This window comes from Mobula hypostoma, chromosome 1, assembly GCF_963921235.1.
Source record: "Mobula hypostoma chromosome 1, sMobHyp1.1, whole genome shotgun sequence".
Classification (NCBI taxonomy): Eukaryota; Metazoa; Chordata; class Chondrichthyes; order Myliobatiformes; family Myliobatidae; genus Mobula; species Mobula hypostoma.
In genome coordinates, this window is record NC_086097.1 from 38,292,772 (window position 1) to 38,312,314 (window position 19,543).

Below are 19,543 nucleotides of genomic sequence, written 5' to 3' on the forward strand. Positions count from 1 at the left end.
AAAAAGACATCTCTCCAGAATTTCTCCAAGCTAGGACAAGCCCAGTACATATGAATAAGGGAATTTTTTCCCATGAGTAACAGTGAGTTTCTGTTCTTTCATATTTTGTGAAATGTAGTTACTTATAGTGATTAAAAATAATTTGCATGATGTAGCCCAAATGTTTACACTATGTGGACAAGTGAATAGTTCTTATGAATTAATACTACTTGACATACAATGTTACTTGTTTTGGAGACCTTGATGTGACTCTAGAGTGTATGTTTTTGGTTTCTCACCAGAATTCTGAAAGACCGTATGAAAATCTCTGTTATACTTTGAATGCTTGTTTTGTTGCTGTGCTGGACAATCATATTGCAGTGTGAGCTTTTCATGAAACTTGTTTGAATTGGCATACCTGAATTATTTTTTTCATAATATCTAATTAGCTACTAATTTCTCCACAAGGGAAGTAATTTATTTTGGACTTCAGGTTGAGAAATCTTGGTCATTTACTATGACTGATATAGTTAATACTTTATGAAATATTTGCAAATTACTTGCATTAGCCAAGAAATGTAGATCAACTGCTGTATTTACAGTGATTTATGCATTTGAAGTGTGCTTCTTTCCAGAGTGGAGCACAATTGAGACCAGTTTTACATTGATTTGAACCACTTCAAAAACTTGAGGGAGTCCTGATCTTTCAAGTCCTACTCTTATCCCAACCATTACTTCATCAATAGCCAACCCCAAACTCCCACCAACACACCCCAGATAATAAGTGTGTTTCCATTGGAGAAAATGAGGTAAGGTTAGAATGGGAAAATCAGGAAGGTGCAGATATAAGCTCTTGTTTCCATCTGTCTTCACTGCAGAGGAAATGGAGTGAAGACATTAAAAAAAACCGAGTGAATCAGGGATTTTATAATAAAGTAATCAATATCACTTAAGAGACAGTACTAGAGAAATCAGGAAACATGACCTACCCAAAACTCCGGATTCCTGACCTACCCAAAACTCCGGACCAGAAGAGCCATGTTCATGTTTCTAAAAGGAAGATGTGGGAGGATGATTGCTTTAATGATGTCCTTAAATGCTCCGGCTTCCGAAACAGAATCAGTAACAGGTTTATTATCAGTGACATGTCATGAAATTTGCTATTTTGTGGCAGCAGTACAATGTAAGAGATTTAAAAAAAAAACTAAGTTATGATTTAAAAAAAAATAAATAGTGCAGAAGGAATTGGGTAGTGTTCATGGGTCTATGGACCTTTCAGAAATCTGATTGCTGAAAGGAAGCTGTTCCTAAAACATTTGAGTGTGGTTCTCCAAGCTCCTGTACCTTCTCCCTGGTGGTAGTAGGTTTTCAGACTCCTATACCTTTTCACTAGTGGTAATGAGAAGAGGGCATGCCATGGTTAGTGAGGGTCTTAAATATAGAATACTACCTTCAGAAGACTTTATTAATGGTGCGGAGGCTTGTGTCCATAATTTTGCTGGCTGAGTCCACAACCCTCTGAGGCCTCTTTTGATCTTGAGCTTTGGTTCTTTACCAGCCTGTAATACAACCATCCAGAAAGGCACTATACAGCTGAAGAAATTTGCTGGTCCTTGGTATCATACCTAATCTCCTCAAATTTCCAGTGAAGCATAGCCACTGGTGAAGTTAACAAATGTAACAATGTATTAAAGAACAGGAAGATCAAAAATGTGGAACTAAAGTCAAGTTATCTTTACATCTGTTGGCACAATGCAGGAGTCCATTATTAATGTGTGATAACAGGACACTTAGTTAATAACGTGCCAGGCAATCAACATACTTAGAATATGTTAAGGGAAGTTAGTTTTACAAATTGTTATTTATACAAATAACATATTTTGAGAACATAATTTGGATCTGGATTTTCAGAAGGCAATTGCTGTGTTTTCCCACACAAAGTTGTGTAAATTACTATATTGGATTGTATAGGCACTTTTTTTTTGCCCTTGAAACTCTTTAAAATAAGGAAATACTGTAGTCATTTTGGTCACTTGGAGCAGCCATAAGCTGTAAGCTATTAACAATTGATATTAATGATTTTGAAAAAGCAATGTAATGTATCCAGCTTTGCTGATCCAAGCCAAGTGCACTGTGATATGGATACAGGGAGTCTGGATGCAGATTTAGTTGTGCTAAATTATGGACAAGGTGACAGAACAGGAGCAACTACAGCAACAATCTAGAACATAGAGCAGTGCAACACAGAACAGGCAATTTAACCCACAATGGTGTGCTGACCTTTTAACTTGCTCTAAGATCAATCTGATCCTTCATCCCCACGTAGCCCTCCAATTTTTCACTCATCCATGTGACTGTTTGAGTCTCTTGGGTATCCTCAATATATCTGCCTCTACTACTACTGCTGGTAGTGTGTTTCATGCAGCTACTATTTTTTAAGACAAAACTTTAACTCCGACATATCCCCTATACTTTCCATCCATCACCTTAAAATTATGCCCCCTCCTATTACCAATTTCAGCCCTGGGAAAATGTCTTTGTCCACTTGATCTGTGCCTCTAATCTGCTGGAAGAATGCAGTGGCTTGAGCAGCTTCTGTGAGAGAAAAGGAAATACTAACGTTTCAGCTCGAAACCCTGCTTCAGGACAAATGCAGGGATATTGTGACACTGTGCAACTTAGTAAGAAGAACAAAAGCAATATTAAGTAAAGACTAGTAAATTCATGTGTAGAAACTGTCCTTGTTGTCCAAGCTGGCCCGCCAGATCCATGCAAACTTGTTTTTATCATCTACATTAATACCGTTTGCCTGAATAAAATCTGTATCTTTTAATGCCTTAGTATTTAATTGTCTGTCTAAATAGCGCTCAAACAATAATTTCATGAGATTTTACCACCACTCTGTTACCATGGTCCAGACATCAACCACTCTGTTTTAAAACAAAAACTTGCTGCGTCTCTTTAGAACTCCTTCCTCTTTATGCAGTTTTTGTTTGTAGTACTCTGACCACGGGGTGAAAGACTATTTAACCCATCCATGCCTCTTACGATTTGAAATACCTTATCAGGGGAAAAGAAATCAAGCCTGTCCAATCTCTCTTCCTAAGTGAAGACTTCCAGTTCTAGTAAGACCCTGCTGAACCTCCTATGCACTCTCCAAAGTAAATTTTTTATTGGAGTACTGTACATGTATGTCACCATTTTCTTGCGGACATTCAAAGTAAATACAAAGAAACTAAAAACGAGCATAATAATATGCAATAAATATTGAGCACATGAGATGAAGAGTCCTTGAAAGTGAGTCCATAGTTGGTGGGGGCAATAACTGTTCCTTAACATGATGATGTGGGTCCTGAAGCTTCTGTGCCAACTTCCTGATGGCAGCAGTTAGAAGAGAGCATGGCCTGGATGGTGGGGATTCTTGATGGTAGATGCTGCTTTCCTGCTACAGCACTCCATGTAGATGTGTTCAGTGGTGGAGAGGACATTGCCCATGATAGACTGGGGCATATCCACTACTTTTTGTAGGCATTTCTGTTCAAGGTCAGTAGTGTTTCCATAACAGGCCGAGATACAAGCAGTCAATATACCCTCCACCGCACATCTGTAGAGGTTTGTCAAAATTTTAGATGACATACTGAACCTTCACAAATTCCTAAGGAAGTAGAGGTGCTGCCATGCTTCCTTCATAATGATAGGGCCCAGGGCAGGTCCTCTGAAAGGATAATGCCGAGGAATTTAAAATTGCTGACCCTCTCCACCTCTGATCCCCTGATGAGGACTGGCTCATGGGCCGCCAGTTTCATCCTGAAGTCAATAATCAGCTTCTTGGTCTTGCTGACATTGAATGAGAGGCTGTTGTTGTGGCACCACTCAGCCAGATTTCAAATCTCCCACCTACATACTGACTAATCACCACCTTTGATTTGGCCAATGACAATGATGTCATCAGCAAACTTAAATCTGGTATTGGAGCTGTGCTTGGCCACACAGTCATAAGTATAAAGTAGAGCAGGGGGCTAAGCACACAGCCTGGTGGTACACCTGTGCTGAGGGAGATTGTGGAGGGGATGTTGTTTCCAATCCAAGGTGACTAGGATCTGCAAGTGAGGAAATCAAGGACTGCAATAGCCTTCCGGAGCTTGTACCTGAATCCCTTTTACTTGGTCATCAGAGCTGAATGCCACTGATCTGGCATTCAGGTCTCTACCTAATAAAGTGACCACTGGGTGTATGTTTGTGGTCTTCTGCTGCTGTAGCCCATCCATTTCAAGAATTGATGTGTACATTCAGAGATGCTCTTCAGCACACCACTCTGGTAACACGTGGTTATTTGAGTTACTGTCCCTTTCCTGTCAGCTTGAACCAGTCTGGCCATCCTCCTTTGACCACCACAAGGCATTTTCACAACAGCTGCTGCTCGCTGGATGTGTTTTTGTTTTTCACAGCATTGCTATAAATGCTAGAGACTGTTCTGCGTGAAAACCCCAGGAGATCAGCAGTTTCTGCGATATTCAGACTACCCTATCTGGCACAAACAATCGTTCAGCGGTCAAAGTCACTTAGGTCATATTTGTTCCCCATTCTGGTGTTTGGCCTGAACAACAACTGAATCTCTTGGCCATGTCTGCATGCTACTGTACATGATTGGCTAATTAGATATTTGCATTAATGAGCTGGTGTACCTAATAAAGTGGCCATCCACACCACCAATCAGTGTAGCATCTGCACACTTACTTATCATGAGTTCTACATTCATGACCAAGTTAATATACTGTATATATTGCAGACTCCAAAGGTCCCAGCACTGATTGGTACTCTGTGACCAATAGTGTATGAAATGCTCTGGTTCCATATTATAGCTATCAGAAACGTAAACATCCATCACTGCCATCTCCCTCCTATTCCCAAGGCAGTTTTGTTTCCACTTAGCTCATGTTGCTTGGATCTTTTGTGCATTAACCTTTTTGTACCAGCCTACCATATGGGACCTTCTCAAGTGCCTAAGTAAAAACCATATAAACAATATCTACCACTCTGACTTCTTCAATCTTCTTAGTGACCTCCTCAGAAAAAAATCTCTTTTGAATCAGTGAGGCAATATTTCCCTGCACCAAACCATGTTACTTATTCCTGAGCAGCCCTGCCTTTCCAAATGAACATAAATGCTATCACTTAGAATTGCCTACAATAATTTCCCTGCCACTATGTTTTTTTTAAAAAAAAGGAGCAGCACTAGTTATCCTTCAGTCTTCTGGTACCTCACCTCTGGCTAATGAAGATGCAAAAGTCTTTAAGGTCATTGTCTACTGAAGTATCTGTGTTCAACGAGGATGGCCAAAAACAATTGAAAGTAGAGTAGTTATCAGGAATAGGTGTGGCCAAGTGGTTAAGGCATTTGTCTAGTGATTTGAAGGTCGCTAGTTCGAGCCTTGGTGAGGCAGTATGTGTGTCCTTGAGCAAGGCACTTAACCACACATTGCTCTGCAGTGACACCGGTGCCAAGCTGTATGGGTCCTAATGCCCTTCCCCTGGACAACATCAGTGGCCTGGAGAGGGGAGACTTGCAGCATAGGCAACTGCTGGTCTTCCATACAACCTTGCCCAGGCCTGCGCCCTGGAAACCTTCCAAGGCGCAAATCCGTGGTCTCATGGGACTAACAGATGCCTATCGGGAATAAGCATCACTTAATCAACTAAACTTGTTACTCGTTATATACACCTGTTAGGGTGCATTCTCCAGTTGCCTTATAAGGTAACCATAGCCTTCAGCCAGGAGCAGATGTCATCAGGTGGTTCCTAACCTTCACCGAGTGTTTCAACCCTTAACCACGACACTCTCCAGTTGATGGGCCGGCAGTGGTGGCCAAATCACTGCCCGTCTGCTCCTGGCTTCCAGCTCCCCTCCTCTCGCCTACTCCAAATCCAACAAGAAGCTTGTTCTGCCTCTTCCCTCATCCTACGAGCTGTTCCTTTCGTCCAGGCCCAGATCTGACAACAACCGCCATGCTGATTTGGCTGGAAAACCTCTGAAGCCGATCTCCACAGGGAACAACCGTGCCTACCATCCCTTGTCTTTACACTCCTGCAGTAAGGGCTGGTACTTCAAGGCCTTTCTCTTGTGGGCCCCTTCCCATCCCTCCTCCCACGGCACAGTCAACTCAACCAGAATTATTTTCTTGTCTTCCGTTGATCACAGTACAATGTCCGGGCGTAGGGTTGTGTGCACCACATCCGGGAACTGCAGCCTCCTTCCCACATCGACCCTCATCTGCCAGGACCTGGCTGTTAGCAGCAGATTGGGCTTTGGTTGTTTGGTCACGAAAGGCCTGGCTCCCTCTTTGATGAAGGTGATGGCCTTCCTCAGATCTGTGCCAGCCATCCTCTTCTTGCATCTCTCCCGCTCTAGTGTGTCAGCAGGAGCCAGAAGCACCTTATCATGGCGCCACCTATACCGTCCTTGAGTTAGAGCTGTTTTACACCTGGACAGTATATGAGCCAGTGTCCCCTTCTGACCACAGAGCTTACAGTTCAGGTCCTCTCTCATCCCCCATGTGTACAGATGTAATGGTGAAGGGTGTCATACACAGATCACAAGAGGAAGGAAATACAGAAGGGCTCAGGGCTCCGGGCTCCAGTCTCCATAACTCTGCCCATGAGATCTTGCGCTTGGGCAGATCCCATTTTGTCCAGGCACCTTCGGACTCTTGTTCCACTTCTCTTCCTCACGGATCCATACTTCTGCCTGTATCATGTCTCGCCTGTTCCTTATGCTTGCGTTTCCCCACTTCTGGAAGTGAACTGAGCCGACGCCTTGCCGCCCAATGCAGGGGTTGCCAATGATATCTCGCAGCTTCAGAGAACACACTGCCTCCTCCACAGCTGCATTGGCTGCCCACTTGCACCCAGATCTGGTTGTAATGCCTGCTTGCTTTACCAAGATATCATTGGAATCTCTCAAGCTTAATAAAGCTCTGCATTTTGCCACCTTGAATTCCTCCACAACAGATGACAGAGGAAGCTGCAGTTGCCCAGAACGAATGTAGAGGCCCACTGAAGAGAAGCTTGGGGGAACTCCCAACCATCTCCATAGGTGCTTGTTAGTTTTCCTCTCGATGCCCTCTACGGCAGTCATGTGGAATTCATAATGTATGAAGAGCCAGAGAAGCCTGGGCAGAATGCCTTATTGGTATAGCCAGGTCTTGAATTTACCCGGAAGTTCGGATTTGTCGATCTTCTTCAGCCATTCCTCTGTCTGCTTCACAGCATTGGTGACATTGGCCCCATCTGTCAGTGACACATTAAACCACTTCCCCAAGCATTTTATCGGGTTATCTTCAATGGAAGGGATGACCTCACCCTGAACCTGGAGGCTAAACTTGCTAGTAACTTTGTCGTTTCTGATCACCATGCACCTGGACTTCTTGGCCTTGAAGGACATCCTCGCCCAAGTGGCTACATTACCCAGGGTTTCCAATACCCATCTTGCTTGGGCATGTGACACAGTTGTTATAGTGATGTCGTCCATGAATCCTTGTAGAGCCGGCTGAACAATGCCTGACTCCAGCATAGGGCCGCGGATTACATCTTCTGCTGCTGATAATAGGAGGTGCATTCCCATAGTAAATAGGATGGGGGAGATGGTGCACCCTGTTGGAATCCCCTTCTGGAGGTCCTGCCAACTAGTTGTGAAATGGGCTGATGTAAATCTGGGTTTGAATCCTCCTAGGTAGCTGGTGATCATGTCTCGAATAGCCACTGGGATGTAGTAGTGGTGGAGTCCTTCTAGGATGAGGTCATATGGAATAGACCCATAGGCGTTCGCGAGGTCTAACCAGACAACTGTTAGGTCGCCTTTTTTCTGCTTGCCCTCACGGATCAAATAGATTATTCTTTATGAATTCAGATGAGGGTTCTTGTCTGAACAGCTTGAATGATTGTATCAAAGTTGTTCATTGTCATTGTTTATTGTATTCACTGGTTCAGTGAAAACTCACTCGTAGCAGTATCGCAGGCATATGATGTCCTATAAGTAGCATTCACAAATAAAAAAACAGATTATGCACAATTTTTTTTTAAAAAAGAACACAATTAGAAAAGGTCTATTTTAGTCCAAAGTGATCATAGTGTTGCTAGACTGTAGTAAATAAAGGGTAAAGAACCAAATAGTTGAAAGGAAGTAGCTGTTCTTGAACTTGGTGGGACTTTGGGCTTCTGTACATCCTGTCCGATGGTATTTATGTGAGGATGGGGATCTTAGATGATGGATGGTGTCTTGGGACAACATTTCCTTGTGGATACTACCAATAGTGGAGAGGAATGTGCCCAGATGATGTACCAGACTGAGTCCACTACTCTCTTCAGCTTTTTGGGCTCTTACAGATTTGTATGCCATGATGCGACCAGTCAGTGATTTCAGCAGTGCATTTGGAGAAATTTGTCAGTGTTTGGTGACAAGCTGAACCTTTTAAACTTCTTTTAAAAAAAGATGATAGGCTGCCTTGTATTTGCATCCATAAGCTGGGCCTAGAACAGGACATCAGATATGTTAACATTTAGGAATTTAAAGCTGCTAACTCTCTCCACTACTGATCCTCCAATATAGATTCATAAATCTTCACCCTTCTTCCGCTTCTTGAAGTCAAAAATCAGCTCTTTATTTTTACTGAGTGAGAGGAAGCTTTTGCAGCATCGCTCAACTAAATGCTCTATCTCATTGCTGACTCATTACTAGCTATGATTCATCCAGCAACAGTGGTGTCAGTAGCAAATTTATGTATGCTGTTGGAGCTGTACTTAGGCTCACAGTCAGAGGAGATAGTGTTACCAATGCTCGCTAATTTAAATATGTTTAAATTTTTAAACAGTTACAGAGGGCCTTGCTGCAAAACCATTTTGTCAGTTATTAGGCCACTCCACTGAAGCAAGCCTCCCAGTGGAAGATGGCATCTGGGAACTGAGTGACTGTGACACAGAAGAAGGTGTTTTGACTTGTCTAGTTGAAGTTGCCTCTCAGAGAAATTTCATCAGTCCCATTCCTCTTTATTTGTCTATATCCTTGACTCTTATCGTGGGCCTGTATTCTCTGGAATTCAGAAGAATGAAGGGCAGACATCCCACCTCTCCCGAAAGTTCCGGGAGTCTCCCGTATATTGATAGCAGCTCCCCGATGCCCAGAAATTATATACAATATCCTGCAAATCGATTTTTTTGAGAGGGAGAGCGAGCATCCTGATTGGTCTCTCTTCGTGCTAAGTAGACCTATCAGTTTTCTTTGTGGGCAGGCTTTACAGTCGACCTCAAGGATAATGACAGTGTTGCTCGCTGCACTGTTTGCAACAGTGACTTTTCTATTGCCCATGGTGGGTTAAAATGTAAAAGACATGTTGAGGTGAATTTAACAGGTGTCATTCGTTCATTAGCGTAGCTAGCATTATTTAAACTAGATGGCTGGCTGCTAAGGAGCTACTCTATTGATGTCCTATGTGATGACGCCAAACTCCCTGTAGACTTGCTTAAAGTTGTAATAGAACAAACATTATAATATAATACAAGTACATATTTTAATGTCACATTTTCTGCATATACCCAACCTGGTGTACAGATTAGACAAAATCACTAAACAAGGTATTACATACACACTTGGAGGTCAACCGGGGCGGTGGGGGGGTGGGGGAGGGGGAGGGTGCTACCTCCCTGAAATGAGTTTTTGCAGGCTGGGATATCTGATGAGGGATGACCTCGTTGAAGCATATCGAATGGTGAAAGGCCTTGATAGAATGGATGTGGAAAAGATTTTTCCTATGGTGGGAGAGTCCTAAGAGAAGAGGGATCAGTCTCAGAACAGAGGGGTGTCCTTTTAAAACAGAGATGAGGAGGGATTTCTTTAGCCAGAGTGTAGTGAATCTGTGGAATTCTTTGCTACAGGCAGCTGTGCAGGCCAACTCTCTCTGTATATTTAAAGCAGAGGTTGATAGATTCTTATTTATAGACAATAGGTGCAGGAGTAGGCCATTCGGCCCTTTGAGCCAGCACCGCCATTCACTGTGATCATGGCTGATCATCCACAATCAGTATCCAGTTCCTGCCTTATCCCCATAACCTTTGATTCCGCTATCTTTAAGAGCTCTATCCATCTCTTTCTTGAAAGCATCCAGAGACTTGGCCTCCACAGCCTCTGGGGCAGAGCATTCCATATATCCACCACTCTCTGGGTGAAAAAGTTTTTCCTCAACTCTGTTCTAAATGGCCTACCCCTTATTCTTAAACTGTGCCCTCTGGTTCTGGACTCACCCATCAGCGGGAACATACTTCCTGCCTCCAGCGAGTCCAATCCCTTAATAATCTTATATGTTTCAATAAGATCCCCTCTCAGCCTTCTAAATTCCAGAGTATACAAGCCCAGTCGCTCCAATCTTTCGACATATGACAGTCCCGCCATCCCGGGAATTAACCTTGTGAACCTACGCTGCACTCCCTCAATAGCAAGAATGTCCTTCCTCAAATTTGGAGACCAAAACTGCGCACAGTACTCCAGGTGTGGTCTCACCAGGGCCCTGTACAGCTGCAGAAGGACCTCTTTGCTCTTACACTCAATTCCCCTTGTTATGAAGGCCAGGATACCATTAGCTTTCTTCACTGCCTGCTGTACTTGCATGCTTGCTTTCAGTGACTGATGTACAAGAACACCTAGATCTCGTTGTACTTCCCCTTTTCCTAACTTGACTCCATTTAGATAATAATCTGCCTTCCTGTTCTTGCCACCAAAGTGGATAACCTCACATTTATCCACATTAAACTGCATCTGCCATGCATCTGCCCACTCACCCAGCCTGTCCAAGTCACCCTGCATTCTCATAACATCCTCCTCACATTTCACACTGCCACCCAGCTTTGGACTGGGCATGAAGGGATACAGGGAAGAAGGCAGGAGATTGGGGCTGAGAGGGAAATGGATCAGCCATGATGAAGTGTCAGAGCAGACCAAGTGACCTAATTCTGCTCCTATTTTTTATGGTCTTGTTGTCTTTCCTTTCTTTCACATGCCCATAAATTCCTTTTTCTCATTCTCTTGCCCCTTACGTATACTACAGGATAATATGCTGTAATCATTTGGCCTACCTTGCACTGTAGAAGCCGAATACAGCACACGATAGAAAACCATGCAATTATTTGGACATGGTGCTGATGTCAGGACTGAACATGGATCCTTGCTACTGTGAAGTAGCAGTTATTGCATCATTGAGCAAGTGGAGTAAGCAGTGTGGTACATGGGCGGGAAGGCAGTGCTATTGGGCAATAGAATGTTATGACGAAATGATTTTTATTTTAATGGGTCTACTGGTAAAGGTAAAAATCTTTGAGTAGTTTGAGCTAGAGGGCCTTCTTCACCCTTGAGTACCTTACGATCAAGTGAATGCAGTATGTAAGGTTGTCATTTGACTTATAACATTTCTGAAAATGTAATAAATAGATTTGTTAGTGATAATGGAACAAATTACTTTTATGACACTTATTAAGTGTAGGTAAGGCATTTTCTAATTGCTTGACTCAGATGTTGACATAAGGATTGGCTCATCTGATTAATGCAGATTGGAAATCAGATAAAGTAATTTGTAACACAGAGAAAGCAAATTATTTGACTGCCAACAGCAGTTTTGATGAAATTCTGAAAGCTATTCATTGCGATAGAGCACAAATTAAAAAAAATTAGAGCCATAGAATCACCATGCACAAGAGCTAGCCCTTTGGCCCATCGAGTCTGTGCTCCTGTTAATGGAGCACCAGACTTGGTCCCAATCCCCTGCTAATTTCTCATTGACTGAAACTATTTTCCCTGAAATATTTATCCAATTCCTTTTTCATAGCTTTGTGTTGCCAGAAGTGAGTTGCTGATCTTTGTGAAGCTTTTCCCCTCATCCCCATTGTATCCTTGGCCTTGTATCCTTGTATCATTGATATGTTTTTGCCTTGTCTTGGACTGAGCGTTGAGTCCCACTATCTACCCTGTCAAAACTGGTCATAATCTTGCACTATGTCAAATTTCCTGTTAGCAATCTCTGCTTCAGGGAGTTTTTCCATTCTGGTCTTACGGGTGAAATTTCATATCTCTGGAATCATTTCAGGAAATATTTTCTGCGTTGTACAGAAGGTTCTGTCCTCAAAAGTTGATCAGATGAGGTCTAAATATGTTTAATGGTGGTTCAATATAATGTGCTTACTGTTTTAGTGGAGAGGATGAATTTGGGATGCAGAAAATGAAGTAATTTAATGCAGGAAGGAAAATTTGTCTGGAGCAAAGTGGTTTGTTTCCTAAAACAAGATTGGTTGAGGAAAGGGTTGCCAATGTAGACCAGCTAATTGAGCTGGGAAGTCAAGTTGGGCATATTAAGTAGGTGCAGATGTAGAAGCAGTTTGCAGCTTCGTTTGAGGAGACAAACAAAGGAGCAAAAATATTTGGTGTGGGTGGAAAAGCAGCCAACAGACTAATTTGTAGAGATTATAAGTAGTTTACTTCTGAATGTCAGTTGAGAGGTAAACTTCTCTGGGTGGAAAGCATTTAGATTGTATTCAGTAAAAGTAAAAAGTAGTTGCAATGTGCCTAAGTATACGATATCACAAACAACAGAAAATCTGCAGATGCTGGAAATCCATGCAGCACACACAAAATGAGTCCTACTGAAGAGTTTTGGCCCGGAACGTCGACTGTACTCTTTTCCTAGATGCTGCCTGGACTGCCGAGTTCCTCCAGCATTTTGTGTGTGTTGCTAAGTATAAAATAGAATCATTTCCCTTTCTGTCTTAAAAGGGCATTTAGACATTAAGGTATGAAGAGCAAAATACAAATCTTATCTGTAACTGCTTTATAATAATGGGGGTGTGCAACTGCATCACAATAAAGCTAGTAGTACTTAATCATAATTGGTTTTCCATATCAACTTATTATGTAGAGATTTTCACTGTTTGAAATTAGAACGTGGCACAAAGTCTTGATAAGGTTTTGGTTCATTTTTAATAACCTTAACTCCTACCTGTGACCTTTGAGAGAAATTTCCCACACTACCATGTTCAGGAACATATATTACTCGACAGCAATTGGGCTTCTGAACCAGCATAGATACATTCAACGCTAATCTGAACTGACGCTATATCCTACAGACTCACTTTCAAGGACTCTTTACAACTCAAGTTCTCAGTATTATTGTTATCTGCACAGTTTATCTTACTGTTTACATTGGTCTATGTCAGTCTTTGTTCATGCACAGTTTTTCATAAAATTCTGTTGTATTTTTTTCCTGTAAGTGCCTACAGGAAAATGAATCTCAAAGTAGTATATGGTAATTACATAGTACTTTCATAATAAATTTACTTTGAACTTTGAGTTCAGCTACCACAGCTCCAGGAAAGATGTCAAGACTTTAGAACAGAGCAGGGTTTTCGAATGCTAGTAAAGGTGAACCATAGAAACCATAGAAACTACAGCACAGAAACAGGCCCTTTGGCCCTTCTTGGCTGTGCCGAACCATTTTCTGCCTAGTCCCACTGACCTGCACACGGACCATATCCCTCCATACACCTCCCATCCATGTATCTGTCCAATTTATTCTTAAATGTTAAAAAAGAACCCGCATTTACCACCTCGTCTGGCAGCTCATTCCATACTCCCACCACTCTCTGTGTGAAGAAGCCCCCCCTAATGTTCCCTTTAAACTTTTCCCCCCTCACCCTTAACCCATGTCCTCTGGTTTTTTTCTCCCCTTGCCTCAGTGGAAAAAGCCTGTTTACATTCACTCTATCTATACCCATCATAATTTTATATCCCTCTATCAAATCTCCCCTCATTCTTCTACGCTCCAGGGAATAAAGTCCTAACCTATTCAACCTTTCTCTGTAACTGGGTTTCTCAAGTCCTGGCAACAACCTTGTAAACCTTCTCTGCACTCTTTCAACCTTAGTTATATCCTTCCTGTAATTTGGTGACCAAAACTGAACACAATACTCCAGATTCGGCCTCACCACTGCCTTATATAACCTCATCATAACATTCCAGCTCTTATACTCAATACTTCGATTAATAAAGGCCAATGTACCACAAGCTCTCTTTACGACCCTATCTACCTGTGACGACACTTTCAGGGAATTTTGTATCTGTATTCCCAGATCCCTCTGTTCCACTGCACTCCTCAGTGCCTTACCATTAACCCTGTATGTTCTACGTTGGTTTGTCCTTCCAACGTGCAATACCTCACACTTGTCAGTGTTAAACTCCATCTGCCATTTTTCAGCCCATTTTTCCAGCTGGTCCAAGTCCCTCTGCAGGCTCTGAAAACCTTCCTCACTGTCTACTACACCTCCAATCTTTGTATCATCAGCAAACTTGCTGATCCAATTTACCACATTATCATCCAGATCATTGATATAGATGAGAAATAACAATGGACCCAGCACTGATCCCTGTGGCACACCACTAGTCACAGGCCTTCAGGTGAGGAAAAGTTAGGCCTATTCTCTGTACAACAGAGAAAATAGAGAGGAGATCCAATAGATATTTTTAAGATGTGGGACATTGATGGATAAATGTACAAAGTCTGTTGTCCACCAAAATTGTCAATCACAGAATCAACTGGTAAATAAAGATCTAAAATTATTGGTAAAGATCTAGAGAGTAAATATAATTTATCAGGTCTTGATCTACTTTATTAGAAAAGTCATGGAAGCCGATTCTATAAATAATTTTAAAAAGTTGGCTAGATACTTGCATGATTATGGATAAAAATACAGAATATTCAACCAAACACAATTGTTCTGTCTAATAATTAGGCAGGCAAAACAGTCTGAATTGTTTTCTTCTCTGTTTTGCTTTGATGATTTTCTGTTCTTGGAATTCTCAATGCTTTTAGTTTCCATCCCTGGTAGCAGTACTTTGCAGGTTCCTTACGACTTTAATGTTCTTTTCATTACTGGATATGAAATTGGTCATAAAATGCTCTTGCATTCTGTACTATGTATAAAATAGTAAATGCCAGTCGCATTTTCTACCCTTCACACTTTCACAAAATTATGCAGCGTCAATTGCAGGGAATTTTTAATGTGTGCTGCTCGAAGTCTATTCATCAATTTGTTTCACGAAGTGTTATCTCTCATTTTCATTCCTGAAGTCCAAAAATATAGTACAGTGCAAAAATCTTAGGCACATGCACTGTATATAGCTAGGGTGCCTCAGATTTTGCATAGTACTGTAGTGATTTTATGTACTGCACTGTACTGCTGTTGCTGCTGTACAAAACTTAACTTCATGACCTATGTGGCTGATGATAAACTTAATTCTGATATCAGTCTGTCTTGTGGACTGAGAGTGGGAAGGGGGCAGGGAGAGGGGTATCATGGTTGGGAAAAGGGGAAGGGAAAGGGGAGGGAGCAGGAAGCATCAGAGAGACATTCTGTAATGATAAAAAAAAACAATTGTTTGGAATAGAAATGACCTTGCCTGGTGTCTCGGCTGGGTGGCTGTACCTGTGCCATTCTCCACCTTGGCACCCCTTCTCTGCCACCTGTCCTATACCCCTCCTGCAGCACTCCACCCTCTCCATTCCCAACATCATTTGCTCCTACCTGATTTACAAAGTTGCTCTCTGCTCCAGATTGATAGAAACAGTACTGTGCAAAAGCCTTAGCCACTCTTGCTGTGTATATTTGCCCAAGACTTTTGTATAGTACCGCATTTCCAAAAAAAATTACTTAACAGTTCCGTATGTTATTAACTCAGTATTGCTGTCAAGTTATTGAAGTAACCAATACAGTCAAATTTAGTAACTTCCTTTTCAATCCACAGTGGACATACCATTTGGAGTTGTGGTACTGCATTTTTTTTTAAATCACATTCAATTTCTATTATAGATGCCCATGAACTGTGCTGGATTTTCTGGAGTTGTAGTTTAGTGATTTCAGCCTCACCAGGTGCAGTCAGTGGCAGCAATTTCAGGATTTCTACATTTAACTAGCCAGACGTGAAAATCCCTAAACTGCATTCCAAACCATCACTGCAACATATGCCAATGAATTCTGCTAAATGGTTGGTAGATTTGTGAAAGCTGGGAGCTGTCTAGGAAAAGATGTTAATCTTTGTGTAGTTGGTGGGGGGGGGGGTGGAGTCTAATGTGCAGGTGAATTTTTTTTCAAACATGTTAATTTACCAATTATAAATAGAATTAGCAATAGATTTGTTCCCTTTCTTTGACGATGGTTAAAGTTGTATTGATACTGTGAGCAGTTAAATTTTAGAAAGGTTGCCTCTGCTTACATGGTTCCCAGTTACTTTCGGGTTTTGACAGAAATCATTGCACAATATGGCAAGTACTAATCAATTTGATGTGTTTTGGCCACCCCTACTCCTGCAGTCAGCCTGTGTTTTTGTATGTGTTCATGTATTATGCATTAATCTTTTGTTTAAGAACTGGTTTATAAAGGTTTAACATTTTAAAGTCTTGCAGTTTTTAACTTAATTATTTTCTTTTCAAGGTCTCTCAGTGAGGAGTGTATGTTGGCAAGGAGATCATATTTTAGTTGGCACACAAGACAGTGAGATCTTTGAAATTGTAGTTCATGAAAGGAACAAGCCTTTCCTAATTATGCAAGGTCACTGTGAAGGAGAGCTCTGGGCATTGGCAGCACATCCAACAAAGCCATTGGCGATAACTGGGAGTGATGATCGATCTGTTAGGTTTGTATCATTAATTCAGGTAATTATCCTGTGCCATCAGATAATAAGATGACGTTAGCATGACCTTGGTATAATTTATTCATTGTGCTTTCAAATGTAGCTCACTTTAACTTGTTTTCAAATATGCTCCATTTCCTTATCGCAGATTGCTATAATGGCCAAATAATCAGGCATATTCTACAAACGGGTTTTGCAGAGCATTGCTCTGGGGAAGTTTTCGGTCATGCAGAGAACATATGTTTTATACGTGGATTTGGAGTATGTTCTGAAATGTTTACTTTCAGATAAGATCTTAAATTTGGCTCTCAAGGATATGTGAACAATCTATAAGTGAAGCCAATAGAATAATTAACTAGTGAACAAGTGAAAGTATTGTGAGCCATCTATTTGAAGTATTCTGCAGAATGCATCTTAAGTGCTATGTAAACTTGGGTTCACTAAGCCACAAGGATAATGTTGAAGAAATGCTGAGAATACCCAGTATTTGGCAAGCTGGTGTTTGAGAGATGTTATTGTAGAAATATAAAAGATTATTACTGGAGTAGAGTAAATTCTGTTTATCCGTACATTTGTTATTTGCATCCCACTCTATATCAAATTCTGCTGTGCCCGGAGTTCTTTAGCTCCTATTTTTCAATGCCACCAATTTAAAATTCTCACCTTCATGTTTTTATAATAATAATCCTGTTTTATTGTCACTGAAGCTATGCAACCCTCCAGCAAAATATTGCTCTGCACATCTACTCTGTTTTCTCCATTTGTGGCTGCAAGACTGTTCCCTAAATTTCCACCTCTCGGCCTAACTTTTTGTTCTTTTAGTATTTCTAGCACGCGTTATATATAACTTAAGTAGAAATTATTTCCACACATAATGAAAAAGGCCCTTCTTCCATTATAAACTCTCCAAGCGTTCATATTTTTTGTGAGTTTAGAATATTTATTCCTTGTTGAATACGCTAAGTAGATACAAGTTCCTTAAGGTGAAATACTTTTGAGAAAGTAGGGCAATGAGCCATGGCTTCAAATATGTCAATGTGAAAATGGGAGCAGATGTTCACTGGTTGTGTACACTAAAGGTTGAACTGACCTTAAATATCCAAAAAAATAGTAGAGGTAAAAATCCTGGTTTATTGATTAAGTAAAATGAATGAATGAATAAAATCCAGGAGATTTCACATGAACCTCTGGTCAGAAAGTTCAGACAACCACTCAGAAATGCATTTTGCTTCATCTAGGTGCAAATTTGATTGTTACTTTTCCAAATTTATTTCAAAGGTTGTTAGAAGCATTACACATTAGTTCTTGAAATCTCAAATTATGGTATGTAACCAACATACAGAAAATGTTGGAGGAAATCAGCAGGTCAGGCAACATCTATGAAAATTAATAAACAGTTGATGTTTCGTACTGAGACCCTTCATCAGGACTCATTTTCCCTTGAAAATAACCTGTTAAATTTTCCTCATCATATAAATATCATTCATGAAGGAGGGATGATTTGATGTTTGATATTTGTCAATGTGCCATACTTGGCAATCCTCGGTTGTCTATAAAGGAAAAGAATTGTGCAAAGTTGCAATTCCTAATAAATACCAATACTTTCCATTATATGTTAATTCAGGTATAAAAAAATGAATGGATTCAACATTTTCACTAGTTTGTAGCCTTAGGCTAATGTACAGGAGGAAGGAAAGTTATGAAATTGTAACCTGATAATAGCTGAACTGTGTGCAAATTATTTAATTTTAATGTAACACGTGCTCAAACTGAAACAGGATAATATTTTGCATTGCCAACAATTAAATGAACTACAGTTCAGTTTCTTAATTGGTAAGTTTATCTGTAGATTTCACAGTTGGACAAGATATTGAATTTCCAAATCTAGTAGATGATTTGTTAAATGAGCAACCAATTATAATTTAATACTTGGGATCAAAAAGGAAAAAAAAACAAGTGGAGTTCGACGTTGTTTTCAGCACAGTCAGTGAATGTGATGCAAGTTATGCCTGTTTTGAAAGTGATTTTATTTTACCCTCAATCTCATTACTGCATTGTTTAAAAGGTAGTTTGGAAGCACCAGGGTTGGATAGAGTCTTTAAGTGAAAGCTAACACAAAATTTTTGTACAATTTGAATTTGATTAAAATATTGAAAGTATTGTTTTATTACAAGATATAAACACTTGTCTGAAATTTGCTCTTTCAGAACGTAAAGCAATTATTAAATTATTTTGAGATATTGTACAGTGTTTGCAAGTAAACTAAAATGACATAAGTATTTAAAGCTCAACTTTTACTATCCCTGCACACAAATGTACTTTTTAAAACCTTGTGGACTACGTGAAAAAAAAATAATTTCCATCTGGCTGAGTCCACCTTTCAACATTCCCTTTATAGTTGGTAAAGAGTAATGCAAGAATTTGAAATTGATCAAATGCAAATTCAGCAAGGTTTAATGCCAGTTTTAGTCACAGTCATACTTTATTGATCCCGAGGGAAATGGTTTTCGTTACAGTTGCACCAACCAAGAATAGAGTATAAATAAAGCAATATAAAACCATAAATAATTAAATAGTAATATGTAAATGCCAGGAAATAAGTCCAGGACCAGCCTGTTGGCTCAGGGTGTCTGACCCTCCAAGGGAGGAGTTGTAAAGTTTGATGGCCACAGGCAGGAATGACTTCCTATGACGCTCTGTGTTGCATCTCGGTGGAATGAGTGTCTGGCTGAATGTACTCCTGTGCCCAACCAGTACATTATGTAGTGGATGGGAGACATTGTCCAAGATGGCATGAAACTTGGACAGCATCCTCTTTTCAGACACAACCGTCAGAGAATCCAGTTC

The 19,543-nt window shown here is 40.7% G+C and overlaps 1 protein-coding gene across 3 annotated transcripts in view; it reads left to right on the forward strand.

The window, feature by feature from the left end:
- LOC134345709 (echinoderm microtubule-associated protein-like 5) overlaps positions 1-19,543 on the forward strand; it is a 188,807-nt gene that overhangs the window by 56,796 nt on the left and 112,468 nt on the right. For all 3 annotated transcript variants that reach the window (XR_010017752.1, XM_063046827.1, XM_063046813.1), the window contains exon 7: positions 16,498-16,699. Coding sequence is in view for 2 of the 3 variants with exons in the window: in XM_063046827.1 (XP_062902897.1) it covers positions 16,498-16,699 (202 nt within the window). In the remaining variant the exon portion in view is untranslated. The remainder of the gene's footprint in view (positions 1-16,497; positions 16,700-19,543) is intronic.